Source organism: Podarcis muralis, chromosome 16 (genome assembly GCF_964188315.1).
Source record: "Podarcis muralis chromosome 16, rPodMur119.hap1.1, whole genome shotgun sequence".
NCBI classification, from domain to species: Eukaryota; Metazoa; Chordata; class Lepidosauria; order Squamata; family Lacertidae; genus Podarcis; species Podarcis muralis.
In genome coordinates, this window is record NC_135670.1 from 5057943 (window position 1) to 5074654 (window position 16712).

At 49.5% G+C, this 16712-nt stretch overlaps 2 protein-coding genes across 4 annotated transcripts in view; one reads left to right on the forward strand and one right to left on the reverse strand.

Annotated features, from left to right (window-relative positions):
- VPS45 (vacuolar protein sorting 45 homolog) overlaps positions 1–2810 on the reverse strand; it is a 65681-nt gene extending 62871 nt beyond the window's left edge. The window contains exon 1 of the mRNA XM_077920192.1: positions 2713–2810. Coding sequence (XP_077776318.1) covers positions 2713–2802 — 90 coding nt within the window. The 5' untranslated portion in view covers positions 2803–2810. The remainder of the gene's footprint in view (positions 1–2712) is intronic.
- A 1091-nt stretch (positions 2811–3901) lies between these two features.
- Positions 3902–16712, forward strand: part of OTUD7B (OTU deubiquitinase 7B) — a 52022-nt gene continuing 39211 nt past the window's right edge. Inside the window, exon 1 of one of the 3 annotated variants that reach the window (XM_028709212.2) lies at positions 3902–4262. The gene's annotated coding sequence lies outside the window, so the exon portion shown is untranslated. Of the gene's footprint in view, positions 4263–7651; positions 7783–12645; positions 13886–16712 lie in introns of those variants that run through there. The other 2 variants (XM_028709211.2, XM_077920190.1) reach the window with 2 other exon arrangements.

Genomic DNA, 16712 nt, shown 5'->3' on the forward strand with positions numbered 1-16712 from the left:
CCCCAGAAATGATAAACAATCCTTTTGTCTGGGACATAAACAACGGCTGGGGGAGAACAAAGCCGGTGATTCACTTTGCGGGTCAGCTGAGGCGCCCATGTGACCGCTCCCACCCTAGCTTCCTGCTCCCACTGAAGTGGGGCTGATGCCGACCAAAGCAGAGAGGTCCCTTCGGAGAGCGAGGGTTCGCTCTGAAGGCTCTCCAGGGGGCTTAGCCTGGGGATCAGGACGGATTGGTCAGTGCCAGGAACGTCCTGGATACGGGGAAGCAATGGGCCTTCCCATCCCCCCTGGAGAAGTGCAACCAGGACACCTTACATGTCCATTATGCATTGATTAATTGCAATTATTTTTAAATGGGGTAGGGCTGTCAGGTTACAGCATCCTGGAGGGGAAGGCTATGTAGGTGGAGACTGCAGGAAGGGAGAGAGTACTCTTGCACTCAGGTACTTCTTGGGGTACCAACTGGGAGGCCGCTGTGAGAACAGGATGCGGGACTACCGTATTTTTCGCTCCACGGGGCGCACTGGACCATAGGGTGCACCTAGTTTTTAGGGGGGGGGGGGATAAAGAAAAAATTTAGGCTGGCCCATGAGCTGACCACGTTGTTCCAAACCAACACAGGACCAGGTGCTCAAAAACAACACGGCCCTTACCTGGCCAAGGAAGTCGAAATAGCCTATAAACTTGGAAACGAAAGCTATACCCATGCAGTGGAACATACAACTTTAAGACAATCACTTTATAAAATAGATATTGTAAAGAGTGGCCAGTGGTTATGTCTCCCTTCACAATGCAGCTTGGCCAACTAACGTGTGTAAACGCATCGTTTGGCGGTGATACCAAACACGCTGGGTTATTTCCAGACCAATGGTCCACATGCCCTAAAGCGGGATAAAATATACAGCTTACCCTGGGCATGTGTCTCTTCCATGACCACATCTCCCAGGCAGGGCTGGGAATGTCTCCTGCCTGAAACTCTGCTACCAGTCAGTGTAGACAGTACTGAACTAGATGGATCCATGCTCTGACTCAATATAAAGCAGTTTCCTAGGGCTATGTGTTGGAGGAGAGGGAGCCGAGGATCCAAGCGTTCTTGTTTCGTCTGTACAGTGGTACCTCAGGTTAAGTACTTAATTCGTTCCGGAGGTCCGTTCTTAACCTGAAACTGTTCTTAACCTGAAGCCCCACTTTAGCTAATGGGGCCTCCTGCTGCTGTCACGCTGCCGGAGCACGATTTCTGTTCTCATCCTGAAGCAAAGTTCTTAACCTGAAGCACTATTTCTGGGTTAGCGGAGTCTGTAACCTGCAGCGTATGTAACCTGAGGTACCACTGTATATTTCTTTGAAATAACCCACCGCGTCTTCGGCTGCGGGTCTTTGAATGCCACAAAAACAGAACCCCGAACGTGATGGGCGATTCCGCCACAGATGTCATGGGAGGCTTTAGGCGTGCAGAGAATCCAGAGCATTCCTGGCTTTTATCATCTAATCCCCGCGGCTGGAGGACCAGCCGGCAGAATGGCCTCGTCTGCCCGGGGCGTATTGATTTCTTCCCCTGCTGCCGACTTTCTATAATGGCTCAGAGGAGGCCCTCTGAGGCTAGCCAGGATTTATCACTCTGGCGCTGAGCAGGAAAGGGAGAGATCACTTGCTCCCAGGGGGAGCGGGCAGGCCTGCCGAAAGCACCAGCCCCCAAAACACTTCCACCTTCCTCTACGCTTTCCCTACGACTCCTCAAAACGACCTGCTTATTGAGCATTCATTCTTACTTGTTTGCACAAAGCTTACGCAGTGGTTAGACTGTGTCTGGTCTTTGTTTTTCCCCCTGTTCGGCTTGCAGGATGTTCCCATTAGTCATTCATCCCACACTTTCATTCTGCTCCACTTTCCTAACCCCAGAAAGTCTGGCTTTCTTTTTTTTAAAGTGCATCTGTTGGCAATATGGCAGAAGTGGCCATCCTTAGGCCCTGGAGCTGGATGTGGCCTTCCAGGTTTCTCTCGGGACTCCTCCCAGCTACCCCCCTTTCCCCAGCCCCACCTGCCCGGTTTTTCACCCTCCTTGAGCATTTCTGTCTCGCTGAATTGTTTCACTGAACTCTGATGATGCCCCTTTGCTTGCCTGGGTGGGGGATAGAGAGGGGTGTTCGAGCGTAGAGACTAGCTCACTGCAGAAAGGTAAAATTAGAATCCGTTGCTCCACCAACTTTTTGCCTCTGGCTCCACTCACTGCTGGGAATGTGTTACACTAAGGTGATAGAGTGCTTTTATCTGCTTCAATTACACAAACCTACATTCCCAGAGGGACGCGGGTGGCGCTGTGGGTTAAACCACAGAGCCTAGGACTTGCCAATCAGAAGGTCGGCGGTTCGAATCCCCACGACGGGGTGAGCTCCCATTGCTCAGTCCCTGATCCTGCCAACCTAGCAGTTCGAAAGCACATCGAAGTGCAAGTAGATAAATAGGTACCGCTCCGGCGGGAAGGTAAACGGCGTTTCCGTGCACTGCTCTGGTTTGCCAGAAGCGGCTTAGTCATGCTGGCCACATGACCCGAAAGCTGTCTGTGGACAAATGCTGGCTCCCTCGGCCTATAGAGCGAGATGAGAGCACAACCCCAGAGTCGGTCACGACTGGACCTAATGGTCAGGGGTCCCTTTACCTTTACCTTACATTTCCAGAACATGCTTGAATCCCTCCTGCAACCATCCTGACCTCCTGGAGGAGACCCAAAAACACTTGACCTTCTGCAGCAGCTCGCCAAGTGTTTTTCGGCAAAAGGGTTGCCACAGCATGAAATGTCATCGCTGGTCCTGTTGGGAGAATCAACACAGAAGATGCAGGACTCGGGAACAGAGAAAAGAGCTCATCAGGCTAGCCCATGAGGGCAAATGGGGCACTTTCCCATTGCGAGGAGGGAGCCGGCAATAAACCACACAGTGCAAGTTGGAGTTGCAAAACCACAATCTGCACGGGAATGTAGGGCCTAATGCGCACAGCAACTCATCTCTGGGAAGGCTTACCCCCTGAAGGAGTTGCTGAGACCGAAGATCCCCACAGCTAAGTCCCCTCCTCTCCAGGGTTTTTTAAAAGCAATCTGAGACTGCGCCTGCATGCTGCCCACCTCTCCTCTGCCCTTTTCACGCCTCTTCTGGTTCTGGGAGACAAACAGGGAGGGGAACTTGTGGCAGCAGGAGGGGGAGACAGTGAAGGTGGAGCATAGTCATTGCGGCTGGCAGCCAGTTTTGCAGTTGGTGTAGCATAGTGTCTAAGAAGAGTAAGCTGGGAACCAGGAAGCTGTTGGTTCAAATCTCACCAAGCAACTCTTGTTTGAGAGCCAGTGGTTAGAGAGTTGGACCTAGGAGATCAAGGTTCGAATGCCCCCCTCTCAGTCACTGGGTGACAATCATTGCCTCTCAACCCAACCTACCTCACAGGGTTGTTGTGGGATTAAACGAGGATGGGGAGAACCATGCATGTATGCTACCTTGAGCTCCTTGGGGGAAAAGGTGGGATAGGAATGCAATAAAGAAATAAGATATAGGATTGCTTTTCTGGGTATTTGGGGCACCGACGTAACTACGCAGAGGCTAACATGAGCCTTCAAGAGCCCCCAAGAACGAAAGAGCCCCCAGCAAATCTGAGCAAACCCTGTAGGGCTTCAAACCCAGAGGCTGGAGGAGCAATCTCAAATTCCAGCACGGCTGGCTCCAGGCCCCGCGACTTTCCTTTAAGAAGCTTCATCCATCCTCCTTGCCTTTGGAAAAGATAACGCAAACGCCACAAGCTGACCCCTGTGCATAGTCCGCATGCTTTGCCTGTCAACGCTCCTGGCAGCCCACGACCAGGAGAATGCAAAGCACCCGTCCGCCCTTGGACCGTACGGGACGCGCCGTCCCGCTCCTTACAGGGGGCCCAAGTGCCAGAGGGCTGCCCACAGGCCCATTGTTCCCTGGAGCCTGGAGCTTCAGCTGTTGTTGGCAGCAACAAGTATCTGATGATTTCACAGCAGCAGAGGCAAATTCCCTTGGTCAATAAGACTAGCGAGCCTTTCAAGACAGAGCGAGGGGGTAATAAAGCCAGAGGCCGCTGCCTCTGCAGCGTTCCATCGCAATCCTGACGATCCGTCAAAGGGATTCTCTAGAAAGTGTCCAAGTTTATTCTTTATAGGGAACAGTGAGACGGCAACCCAAAACTCCCCAGTCCTGGAAATCTCTCTCTGGAGAGCCACCAAAGTCTGGGCCTGTTCATTTTCTGGAAGTGAAGTAAGTGGGGGGTTTTCTATTTCATGATGTTTTGCATTCCTGGGCAAGATTTAAGTTGCACATGTATGTTGATAACCTGCACTTCTTTCCTAGTGAGAGTATTATATGCATATTGTTTCCTAGCTCCATATATTTGCAAGTCCCTTTTTTATGTCTCTCTATGGCTGTAAGGTACCCAAGTTTTCAATAATTATCTGGTGTTAAATAAGCCCTGGAATAGGTCAATATGGGCAGCACTTTAAAGTCCTCCTAGACAGTGAGATTTGGCTAGAAGGGGCTCTTTTAAATTTAGTGTTTAACGTATGAACTGAATGTAAAGCTGGGGGAAAGAAAAGCCCCAAGTCATAAAAAGAAGCTTGAAAAATACTTTCTGGAGTGTTGGGTGAGAGGCTTGCTACCAAAAAGTAAGCAAGCTATTGCTAAAAACATCAAGAAGTCCACACTGACAATTTTTGTCATGTCAACTCAAGGAAATAGTTCCGCAGTAAGTACCCTAAAGTCACAGGATATTAAATTTAGCTTTGAGATAGACTCCACCTAACATTCTTGGGCATGATGCTTCCAGGATAAAGGCTGACCCAGACACCAAGAGCTTGTTAGGCTTATTGAAGAAGAAAACCATATCAATTTTTAATTGTTATTGTTATTTTTAATCTGTTATTTATTGCATAAGCGAACTCAAGCTGGCTCATGTACCCCTCCTCCCCATTTTATTCTAACAACTCTGTGAGGAACGCTAGGCTGAGAGGCTGTGACTGGCCCAAGGTCACCCAGTCACCTTCATGGGCGAGTGGAGATTTGAACCTGGATCTCCCAGGTCCTAGTCCAACACTCTAACCACTACACAGCAGTGTAACAACAGCATTAGCCAGCTTGCAACCTAGCCCTCTGACGAGAATCAGGGTATCTCAAAAAACTAAATGGAGGTGTAGTCTGCATTGCTGGGTTTGGAATTTGCACCACTGGGTCCAGTCTATATCCTTGCGTTCCATACACTGTTAGCTGTACTGCTATGGAGATAACATGAAAAAGAGATATTACATGCATTGCTTTGCCGTTCACAGCAAAATTAGTCTTGCAGTGCTTCAAAGACTAGGGTCCAAGCTTACCTGTGAGTAGGCCTCACCTTGAACTTAAGGCACCACCTCTTTGTCATTTTGGCACCAACTGAAGATCTCCCTTTTCCAGCAAGCCTTTTAAGCAGAGATATTTCCCAGTCTTGCATCTGTACTGGAATTGTTTTAAAAGATGCTTTCGGATGTTTGTATCACCCGTCTGCCTGCTGCCCTGGGTTCCTTGGGAAGAGGGGGATATGTGTTGTTGTTGTTGATGATGATGATTATCAAACTGGCATAGGATTGCACTGTAACAAATTTATGGTATAAGGCTGCTTTCGTTAATCAGAGGGTTGGCAAAATCCCTCCACCAGGGATGGGGAACACCTTGTGGCCCCTCAAGATGTTGTTGGACTCTCAATTTCATTGTCATTCCTGTCCACTGATCATACTGACTGGATCTGCTGGAAGGTGGGAGTTCAGCAGCAGAAATAGTGGCAACGAAACGCAAAATTCAGAGTGAATGGTCATTGCGCTAATTAATGGGTAGGCAAACTAAGGCCCGGGGACCAGATCCAGCCCAATCACCTTCTAAATCTGGCCTCAGACGGTCCGGGAATCAGCATGTTTTTACATGAGTAGAATGTGTTCTTTTATTTAAAATGCATCTCTGGGTTATTTGTGGGGCCTGCCTGGTGTTTTTACATGAGTAGAATGTGTCCTTTTATTTAAAATGCACCTCTGGGTTATTTGTGGAGCATAGGAATTTGTTAATTCCCCCTCCTCCCCCAAAATACAATCCGGCCCCCAACAAGGTCTGAGGGACAGTGGACCAGCCCCCTGCTGAAAAAGTTTGCTGTCCCCTGGGCTAATTTGTCAACCTGATGCCCCGTGTACTTTGTTGGGACTCCCACCAGCCCAGCCAGGGTTGAGTCAGTGGTGATGAGAGTTAAGAGTCCAACAACATCTGGAGGGCACCAGGTTGGGGAAGGCTTTGACTGACATGTCATGGGTTGTCAGGTTCTTTTGCATTTTATTAACTGTTCTCTCACTCTCTCTACACCCACGCTTCAACAATACACAGCTGCCCACGCAGGTTAACATTCCCTACCTCTGACGGAACAGATGCCATTCCACGGAATCTGATGTCCGTCAACAACATTGCGTGGGTCTAAGATGCCACAAGGCTCTTCTTTGATTTTGCACTGGAAGTATAATGAAAATACGAAAGAAATATGTCATTTACATTATGTCATTTCTTATATAATTTATTATTTTCACAGCCAAACCCTCAACTATAGAACAGATATATATATATATATATATATATATATATATATATATATATATATATATATTTCTGTGTATAAGACTGTTTCCCCCCCTAAAAAATAATGTCAAAAATTAGGGGGCGTCTTATACATGGATAAATCTCCCCACATTTTCTTAAATCTGAGTCCCCCAAAACAGGGGGCATCTTATACATGGGAAAGTCATATAGATGGAAAAATACGGGGTGTGTATGTGTATATGTATGTGTGTATGTGTATAATATAAATAAATAAATATAAACACTTATTTATTGTTGACATTTCAGAGCCAACCAAGCCCTCAAAAATATAATAATTTTATTAGGCGCTTTTCATGGCAAAGCCCTCAATAATTTGGCATTTTTTTAAAGGGATAAGCCCTCATAGAACAGTAGTAATATCTGTGAAACGTGAGGTTTTTTTAATCAGTCGCTTTCCGGTCAAGCCATCAGAGAAAAAGGATAATAATGCATTTTTTTAAAGCCGCAGGAGGGGGAAAGTGACGAGGCCGAGGCGACTCCCTCCTATCCCTCCCCCGCCCCTCCGTGTGGGCGTGGCCGAGGGGGACACGTGAACATCTCCCCTCGGTGGGCGTGGCCCCCTTCCCAGCCCAGCCCGCCCATTGGCTCGCCCTAACAACGGCGACCGGCTGAGGGCGGGGGAGCGAAAGGGAAAGGAAGCCGCCGCCGTCCCCGCTTTAAACGCCTCCGGGCGGAAAACGCAGCCTACGCGCTCGGGTTCCGGAGCGAAGGCGGGGGGCGCGCGAGAGCGGCGGGACGCTCCGGAGTGGCGCACACGCGCAGAAAGCGACTGAGAGAGAAGCGACTGAGGGAAAGAAAGAAAGAGAGAGAGAGAGAGAGAGAGAAAGGCACATATCTCCACACACCCGCCTGACTTTTTTAAATTTTGTAACTGAATTTCGCAGCGTTTAATCCCCCCCGCCCGCGCTTTCTTCCGTCTCCGGCGGCTGAGGAGACCCGTGAGGGGACCGTAGGGCGGCCTGGGCTGAGTCTCCGCCCTTCGTCCTCCCTCGGCCGGTTGGGGGGGGGGACGAGGTTCCCTCAAAAGAAGACTTTCCACACCTTCCCCCTCAGAGCCGGCGGCGGCCCTGCGAGAGGAGTTTGGGGATGGCGGCGGCGGCGGACGACGACAAGGGTAAGCGGCGCTCGCCTCAGACTGAGGGCGGCCGAGGGGAGACGAGCGCCCTCCCTCTCCCCCTCAGAACTTTCTCGCGCGCTCTGGCCACGCCCCTTCCGAACCCCCGCCCCCCCTCGCGAACGCGGCCCCCTCCCCTCCCCCCATCGCTCTCAATATCACGCCACACCTGGCGCCCCTCCCCTTCGGAACGCCCGAGGGAACGGTCGCTCTCGCCACGCCCACCGCCCGCCCCTCCCTCGGGATCGCTCGCGGCCACGCCCCCTCGTAGAACGGTTTCGTTGCTCCTCCCTTTTTTCCGGAGTTGACAACCCGGGGATCTTTCTCTTGGCCCCTCCCCTTTAAAATAGAGGGGCGGGGTTCTATCTTGCTCCGCCCACTCTCTTGCTCCCCTACCTCTCTACCTGTTCCATCTCCCTAAGGCGGTGGTGGCCAAACTTTTTTCAAAGAGGGCCGGATTTGATGAAGTGAAGGGCCGACCAAAGTTATTAAACTTTTTTAAGGATTGAAGTTGTTGAGGGGTTTTTTTTTTAGGATTTTACCCCAGGAAATAAACTGCCAAAGGGGCCGGATTAGGCCCCCAAAACAGACTTTGGACAGGCCTGCCTTAAAGTTATCTGGGCGTTGTTACTTTTATTGTTAATTCTCAACCTCTGTGGCTCCTCCCATTTGTGCTGGCTCCTCCCTCAATCTCCCATAGCCCCTCCCCTTTAGAACCTTTGGGCTCCCTTAACTCCGCCCCAATTTCATAAAGCTCTGCCTTCCTGTGTGATCTTGTTCCGCCCCCATATGAGCTACCCTAAAGCTTCATCCTCTTGCCCCAGGTAGCTCCTCATCCCCACTCCTGCTTTCCCCATCCTCTCTCCCAGCAGTGCTCTCCATTCCCTTTCCTGTGCCCCTCTTAATTCAATCTTCTCTCTCCTTCTTCCACCTTAGAAGCCCCCACCCCAAACTCATGGTTTCTTAGCTTGAAGAACCACCCAGCCTTCCTGATCTATTGGGTCCCGCAGCCTTCAAGGTCTGCGTACGCCATGTGGCCTTTTCTCAAAACTTTCCTGCATGGTTTTTATCTTAGTCACTTTCATTGATTTCTACCATTGATTATCTATCGCTTAATGACAACGGTCTCCAAGTGCTTGTCAATAAAAATGGGTTAAAATAATGAAATGAGAGCTCAGTTTAAATGCCTGCTGGAAGAAAACAAAGTTTGGAAGTTCAGCAGGGAAGGGGGCCTTTCTGACCTCAACTGGAAGGGAGTTCCATAAAATTGGTTCTTGAAATTCTCTCCCTCCCTAGATCCTTCCTCTTCCTCCTCCTCCTGGCTTAAACCCTGCAGCCTTGATTCTCTGCCCCTCTTTGGGATCCTTCTGGGTACCCCTGCCCCCACAGCCCCCCCCTTTCCCATCATCCTTCTGCCTTGCAGCTTTGCCTCTCTTGTGGACACATCCTTGTTTTTGCCTTTTTTGTCACCCCTTCGGTCGCAAATCTCCTTTGTTTTCACTCTTACTGGAGAAGCCGGTGTTGTGGTAACCTCTAAACACTTGTCCTCAACCCCCTGGGGCGCTTCTTAACTTCCCTTGTTCATAAAGGCTTGGCTTGGCGCCTCGAGCTTTGATGCAAGATTTAATTTGTGCCTTTAATTGGCGGCACTGAAAACTTTCCCTTTCAGACCGGCCCACGGTGATGATGAGAAGGGAGGCTGCGATGGGGAGGTGGCTCCCCACTCCCCTCTTTCAGGATTGCGTTTTAGCCGAGGTCGGAGGAGAGAGTGTTCGTGGGCGGGTGGGTTTTCTGCTCTTGGTTCAGCGACACCTTTTTCCCGACGGTGTGCGATAAAAGATATAAAAAAAGCCATTGCAATTGTTCTCGTGACGCCGGACTAGCGCTAAGTTAATATTTATCAAGCTGCTCTCTAACTGTAAGCGCCGGGAATGCGCATCAGATGTTTTTGTGATCCCGGGCCAGACCTGTTGACTTGGAAATTGCAGCGCAAACAGAAATGTTAGCAGTTGCTAATGACAGAGGGCCTGTGTCATCCCCATATATTTGTAATTGATAGGGGTAGCCGGAGCCCACGTTAAGGCATTCCTGGCCTGGTGTCTTTGCTCCTCTGCACTAACTCGCCACTGGTGTGCTTTGTACATTATTAGGAAGTGCCGTCTCTGTTATCTGGTGCCTGGAATGCCGGGTTTTGGATAGCGGAGAGCAGCCTGATCAAATTGCCCCGCCCCTGAGCTACAGAAAGCCTGGGGGAAGCCCCATCTCTGAGCTCGGAGGAGGGACGTGCATTTTAAGGACCACGACTTGATAGTAGAGCATCGGCTTTGCATGCAGAATGTTGCAGGTTAAACATAAGAACAGCCTGCTGGATCAGGCCATCTAGTCCAGCATCCTGTTCTCACAGGTGCCACCAGATGCCTGTGCGAAAAACCCAAAGGCAGGATCCGAACCCAAGAGCCCTCTCCCCTCCAGTGGGTTCCAGCAACAGGTATTCAGAAGCACTGCTTTCTCCACATACGGAGGCAGAGCAAAGTCAGTGTGGGTAGTAGCCATTGATGACCCTGTCCTCTGCCAATTTGTCCATACAAGTTAGTGGCCATCACTGCCTCCTGTGGGAGCAATTCTATAGTTTAAATCTTCTGCATGAAGGAGGACTTCCTTCTATCTGCCCTGAATCTTCCAGCATTCAATCCTGGGTATCTTTAGGTAGGGCTTGGTGAGAGGCCTCATTTGGCGAGAGAACCTACACTGGCTCCCAGTACGTTTCCAAGCACAATTCAAAGTGTTGGTGCTGACCTTGAAAGCCCTAAACGGCCTCGGTCCAGTAGACCTGAAGGAGCGTCTCCACCTCCATCGTTCTGCCCGGAGACTGAGGTCCAGCGCCGAGGGCCTTCTGGTGGTTCCCTCACTGCGAGAAGCCAAGTTACAGGGAACCAGGCAGAGGGCCTTCTCGGTAGTGGCACCCGCCCTGTGGGACGCCCCCCCACCAGATGTCAAAGACAACAACAACTACCAGACTTTGAGAAGACATCTGAAGGCAGCCCTGTTTAGGGAGGCTTTTAATGTTTGATGTATTACGGTATTTTAATATTCTGTTGGAAGCCTCCCAGAGTGGCTGGAGAAACCCAGCCAGATGGGCTGGGTATAAATAATAAATTATTATTATTATTATTTCAAAACCCCGGGGAGCGCCGGCCAAATGCGGAGCTCGATGGACCAAGGGACTGACTCTGTATATGGCCGCTTCCTGTGGTCTTCCCTATCTGTTGGATCTAAAGTGGAAAGAGAGACGTTTGGACATCCAAACTCATGGACATCCAGTGAAGCTGAATGCTGGGAGATTCAGGGCGGATAAAAGAAAGGACTTAATCATGCACAGCATCGTTAAACTCTGGAACTCCCTCCCACAGCAGGCAGTGATGGCCACCAACTTGGATGGCTTCAAAGGAAGATTGGGCAAATTTCATGGAGGGGGAGAGGGCTGCTGAGGGCTTCTAGCCACAATGGCTGTGCTCTGCCTCCATGGCCAGAGGCCGCAATGCTTCTGAATATCAGTGGCTGGAAACTAGAGGACTCTTGTACTCTTGTACTGGTTTTCTGGAAGAGGCATCTGTTTGGCCACTGTGAGAACAGGATGCTGGGCTAGGTGAACCCCATTGGCCTGATCCAGCGCCAGGGCTTTTATGCTTTTAAGCTTCCAGCCATGGGGAGTTACACAACATGGTCCTTTCCTGAACGCACCTTTGGTGTCGTGCATAAGCTCCTTTCTAGGTGCTGTTTGCAATTTAGCATTGTACAGTGGTACCTTGGGTTAAGAACTTAATTCGTTCCGAAGGTCCGTTCTTAACCTGAAACTGTTCTTAACCTGAAGCACCACTTTAGCAAATGGGGCCTCCTGCTGCCGCCGTGCCGCTGCTGCGCGATTTCTGTTCTTATCCTGAAGCAAAGTTCTTAACCCGAGGTACTATTTCTGGGTTAGCGGAGTCTGAAACCTGAAGCGTCTGTAACCTGAAGCGTCTGTAACCCAAGGTACAACTGTAGTGGTAAAAGGCTCACATGGCTGATCCTACACCGTGTGTGTGTGTGTGGATCTAGTTGTTGCCATTCCTTAAACGTTGGTTCTGACCTTACTTTCCTGTGTTTGAGATGTGAATCCCTACGCAAGCGAAAACATCAGAAGGAAGGCGCCAGTCGCCGAGGTAGAAAACATTTTCTGAACCCACAGCTGTTCCTGACTCTGGGTGCACGCTTGCAGAGGTGGATGTCACTGTGCCAGTTGCTAAAGTGTTGGTCCTGGGAGACTGGGGTTCAAATCTCCAGCCAGCCAGAAAGCTCACCTTTGACCGGTTATGGTCTCTTTCTCTGCATAACCGGCTGCTCTGGGTTGTTGTGAATATAATATGGGGAAGTGCAGGAAAACCAGGGGTGGAGAGTCTCAGGCAGTGCAATCCTCTAGGCCTCCTTATTGCCTTTGTAACTCTCCAGGTCTTACATACCCTCCATGGACACACCCCAATTTTTTTACCTGGCTTATACTCTGATAGTGCTTTTTTGACTCCTGGGATGGAATATAGAGAGGTGTGTATGAGTTCCTGCAGACAAAGGTAAAATTCACATTCACTACTCCACCCAGTTTTGTTTCTCGTCACCTACCACCATCATGTGGCCCTAGGCAGGATGCCCCAGAGGATAATTCGGCCCTCAGAGATGCTTTTGCAGGCATGGTTTGGCTGGCTGTTCCCCAGGTTGCAGGGTCTTGAAGTATGCACGTGTTTTGGGGGCGTGATGTGCGGGCAAGTAGGGTCTTGTCCCCTGTGGGTCTTGTCCCCTGTGGGTCTTGTCCCCTGTGGGTTTTGATTTGGCTTCTTGCAAAGGCCAGGTGGTTTGTTTGTTTTTTACCAGCTCTTCTCTGTGACCTTGGCTAGCTACTGCATTTGGGCAAATGTCTCCCTTGGGCATTCAATTAAAAAAAATATGTCCGCAGTTGAGCAGGTTTATGCAGGAGATGCATTTGTTCCGGTTCTGCTGATGTGCAGAACGTGGCCTCTCGCAGGACTGGGTGGGGAAGGGCTGAAGATCAGTGGTAAAGTCATTGTAGAGCAGCTGCCAGTCAGTGTAGACAGTACTGAGCTAGATGGGCCAAGGGTCTGACTGATAGAAGGCAGTCTATTTATGCCAGCTTTTCATTCACAACCATGAGGACTGGAATCTTGACTATTATTTTAAAGGGAAGGTCCAGAGTTCAGTGGCTGAGTGCCCGTTTGCAAACAGAAGGCCCTGGTTCAATCCCACTTAGGTCTGGGAATGCCCCCTTGCCTGAAACCCTTGAGAGCTACTGCCAACCCGTGCAGACAGTATTGAGGTAGATCTGTATTAGTCTGCTTTGTATGTTTTAACATACTGTGGGAGCAGGAATAGCTTCATGCTTCTCTGTCTCCCCCACAATTTCCAGCAGCAGAAGTGGAAATACAGTGGTACCTCGGGTTAAGAACTTAATTCGTTCTGGAGGTCCATACTTAAGCTGAAACTGTTCTTAACCTGAGGTACCACTATAGCTAATGGGGCCTCCCACTGCCGCCGCCGAACGATTTCTGTTCTCATCCTGAAGCAAAGTTCTTAACCCGAGGTACTATTTATGGGTTAGCGGAGTCTGTAACCTGAAGCGTCTGTAACCTGAAGCGTCTGTAACCCAAGGTGCCACTGTAATTGAAGCAACTTCACGATGAGATGGCTGGGCCTTCCTAGGTGCTGGATGGCAGTTCTTAAAAGCTCCCCACTGGCAGGGAATGCATCCTCACCTTCTGCCGCGATAAGTCCACGGACTTTGATTCTGATGGATGTGACTAACCTGGAGTGATGCAATCTCAGGGCTTGGCTGGCGAGATTTCTGTGCCTTCGGCAGGTAAGTGCCTGCCACAGCCAAGCCCTGTTCCTCCGCGAGGGACGTCCCCGTGCGAAACAAAGCCTGTGACCTTAGCTCCAGAGAACCAGCAGCTCCTCTGCTGCATATCAGGGCTAGATTGTCCCAAGAGGGTAGGGCCCGAACTGAGGGACTTATCGAGAAAGGAGATTCCAGCTGAACATTAGGAAGCACTTCTGGACGGTAAGAGCTGTTCAAAAGAAGGTGGTGGACTCCTCCTCCATTGGTCCATCTAGCTCAGTACTGTCTACACTGATTGGCAGAGGCCTCCCGTGTGTGACACAGGTGTTCTGCCACTGAGTCACAGCCCTTTCTGTTTAAATGAGCCCTTTATACAAAACCATGAGGACTTTTTCTAGGGAACCAGAGGAAGCTTCCTTTATACTGAGCCACACCTTTGGGCGATCTAGCTTCGTATTTCCTACTATGCTGAGAGGCAATGGTTTTGCGGCATTTCTGATAGCGGGGGCGCCCCCAGGAACTGAGCCCTGGTGCCTTCTGCATGCCAAGCAAGTGCCCTGCCACTGAGCTACCACCCTTCCTCTTGGCTCCATTGGGTAGGCTCTGCTCAGCATCCCTTTACGGAACCTGACTTTTTCTATCAGGGTACCTGTTTTGTTTTGACCAAACTGCGGGAGGCAGTGGAAGACAGGAGTGCCTGGCGTGCTCTGGTCCATGGGGTCACGAAGAGTCGGACACGACTAAAGGACTAAACAACAACAACAACCTGCTTTGTGGAATGCCCTTCCTGCTAGGGTTTGCAAGACTTAATTGCAGGTGGTCTTCCATTCCCTGAGTAAAAAATGTGGGGTTATTTACTTATTGATTACCGTATTTTTCGCTCTATAAGACGCACCAGACCACAAGACGCACTTAGTTTTTGGAGGAGGACAACAAGAAAAAAAGTATTCTGAATCTCAGAAGCCAGAACAGCAAGAGGGATCGCTGCACAGTGAAAGCAGCAATCCCTCTTGCTGTTCTGGCTTCTGGGATAGCTGCGCAGCCTGCATTCGCTCCATAAGACGCACACCCATTTCCTCTTACTTTTTAGGAGGGAAAAAGTGAGTCTTATAGAGCAAAAAATACGGTGTTTGTTAGATCTGGCAGTCACTTGTTACTAAAGGGTCTCCATATTTATAAACATAAATATATTTTATTGATATTATTGCACCTTTCCTCCAGCAAGCTCAAGGCGGCAAAATTCTCCTCCCCACCCCATTTTATCCTCACAATAACCCTATGGGGTAGGTTAGGTTGAGAGTGAGCAGTGTTTGAAATCAGCCCAGGTGCATTTTGTGACTGGTGCGGGCCCAGTTGTGGCCACATGGCGATCTCTGGATTCCAGGTTGGCAACCGGGAGAAGCAAAATGTCACAGAAGGACCTGAAATATTTTCTTTGAAGCTTGAGTTAGTTTTATTCTGGATTGTTCTATTTGATTTTTTTTAACGTGTTGTAAATTGCTTTGAGATTTGTTCTTTAAAATATAAAGCGATATAGAAATAATAATAATAATAATACCATCAGGGGGAATGGTGCCTAGACATTCCATTGTGGTGACTGCAACTTAGGTTTAAGGTGCCGTTTGGTGATTAGATTATATATCTGAGTTGCTACGCCTGGAGTGAATGACTGGCCAAAGGTCACTCTGTGAGTTTCATGGCAGAGTGGGGATTGGAACCCAGGTCTCTCCCTCGTCTCTCTCAGGTCCTCCTAGACCAATACTCCCACTAGACCACATTGGCTCTCCAGATAAGCACATTATAACATTGGAACATTGATTCAAAAGCACCTGCAATTCATACAAAAAATACAAAACAACTTCCTGTCCTCCCCATATAGCAACTACAGGAAGCTTCGGCTGTTACCGAGACTGAAAAGCGTCCTTCCTGGATATGCTTTAAACGACTCTGGCACTTGTAGTTAGGAAGGTTTGCCAGGTATTTCATCAGGGATTTTACTGATGTTTGATTTGGTATGTGTTTTAATTCACTTGATGGGCCGCTCAGTAGCCAAGAGGGTGGCTTATAAGCGCCAATATGTCTGTGGTTGTGCTGCTGAGGTATAGCTGTGTGTGTGGTAGTTGAATATTGTTCAGTGGCTCGGGGAGCCTGCCCCATCAGTCTTTTTCAGGCCAGGTCGGGCGTCCGTCAATGCGTTTTTACTGATGAGTAAGATTGGCAATTGCAAGGAACTTAATTCAGCAGCGCAGTTAAAGCAATATACCACATTAAAGCAAGCCCAGGGGAAAGAGTGATGGAGGTTTAAAAGAGCAGTTGAAGTTACTGCCCCTGCCCACCAGTGGAATCTCTGCCCTTTTCTGTTTAATAATAAATATATGTACTGTATATATGTTGTGCAATTTTCCAGGGCTGGTATCAGCCTGCGGCATCCTTGGGGACAGAGGCAGGGCTTCAGTGCTTTGGCAAAGTGTTGGCAGGCAGGTAGACTGCCAGCTTCTCTTCTACCACGTGGGCCTGGGATGTAAGAAGAGCCTGCTGGATCAGGCCAAAGGCCCACCGAGTCCAGCATCCTGTTCTCATAGTGGCCAACCAGATGCCTCTTCCAAAAAACCAGCAAGCACGATCTGAGCACAAGAGCGCTCTCCCCTCCTGCGGTTTACAGCACCTGGTGTTGGGGTATGTCGCTGCCTCCAACTGCAGAGGTAGAGCATAGCCACCATGGCCAGTAGCCATCTCCTCTGTGAATGTGGCTAACCCTCTCTTAAAGCCATCCTACTTGGTGGCTATCACTGCCTCCTGATGGAAGGAGTTCCATAGTTTAACTGTGTCTCTTTGGGAGTATATTGTATTTAATTATGAGGTATCAGAGTTTTGATGGGGTATCAGAGAAAAGCAATGACAAACCTAGACAGCATCTTAAAAAGCAGAGACATCACCTTGCTGACAAAGGTCCATATAGGTAAAGCTATGGTTTTTCAGTAGTGATGTATGGAAGTGAGAGCTGGACCATAAAGAAGGCTGATTGCCGAAGAATGGATGCTTTTGAATT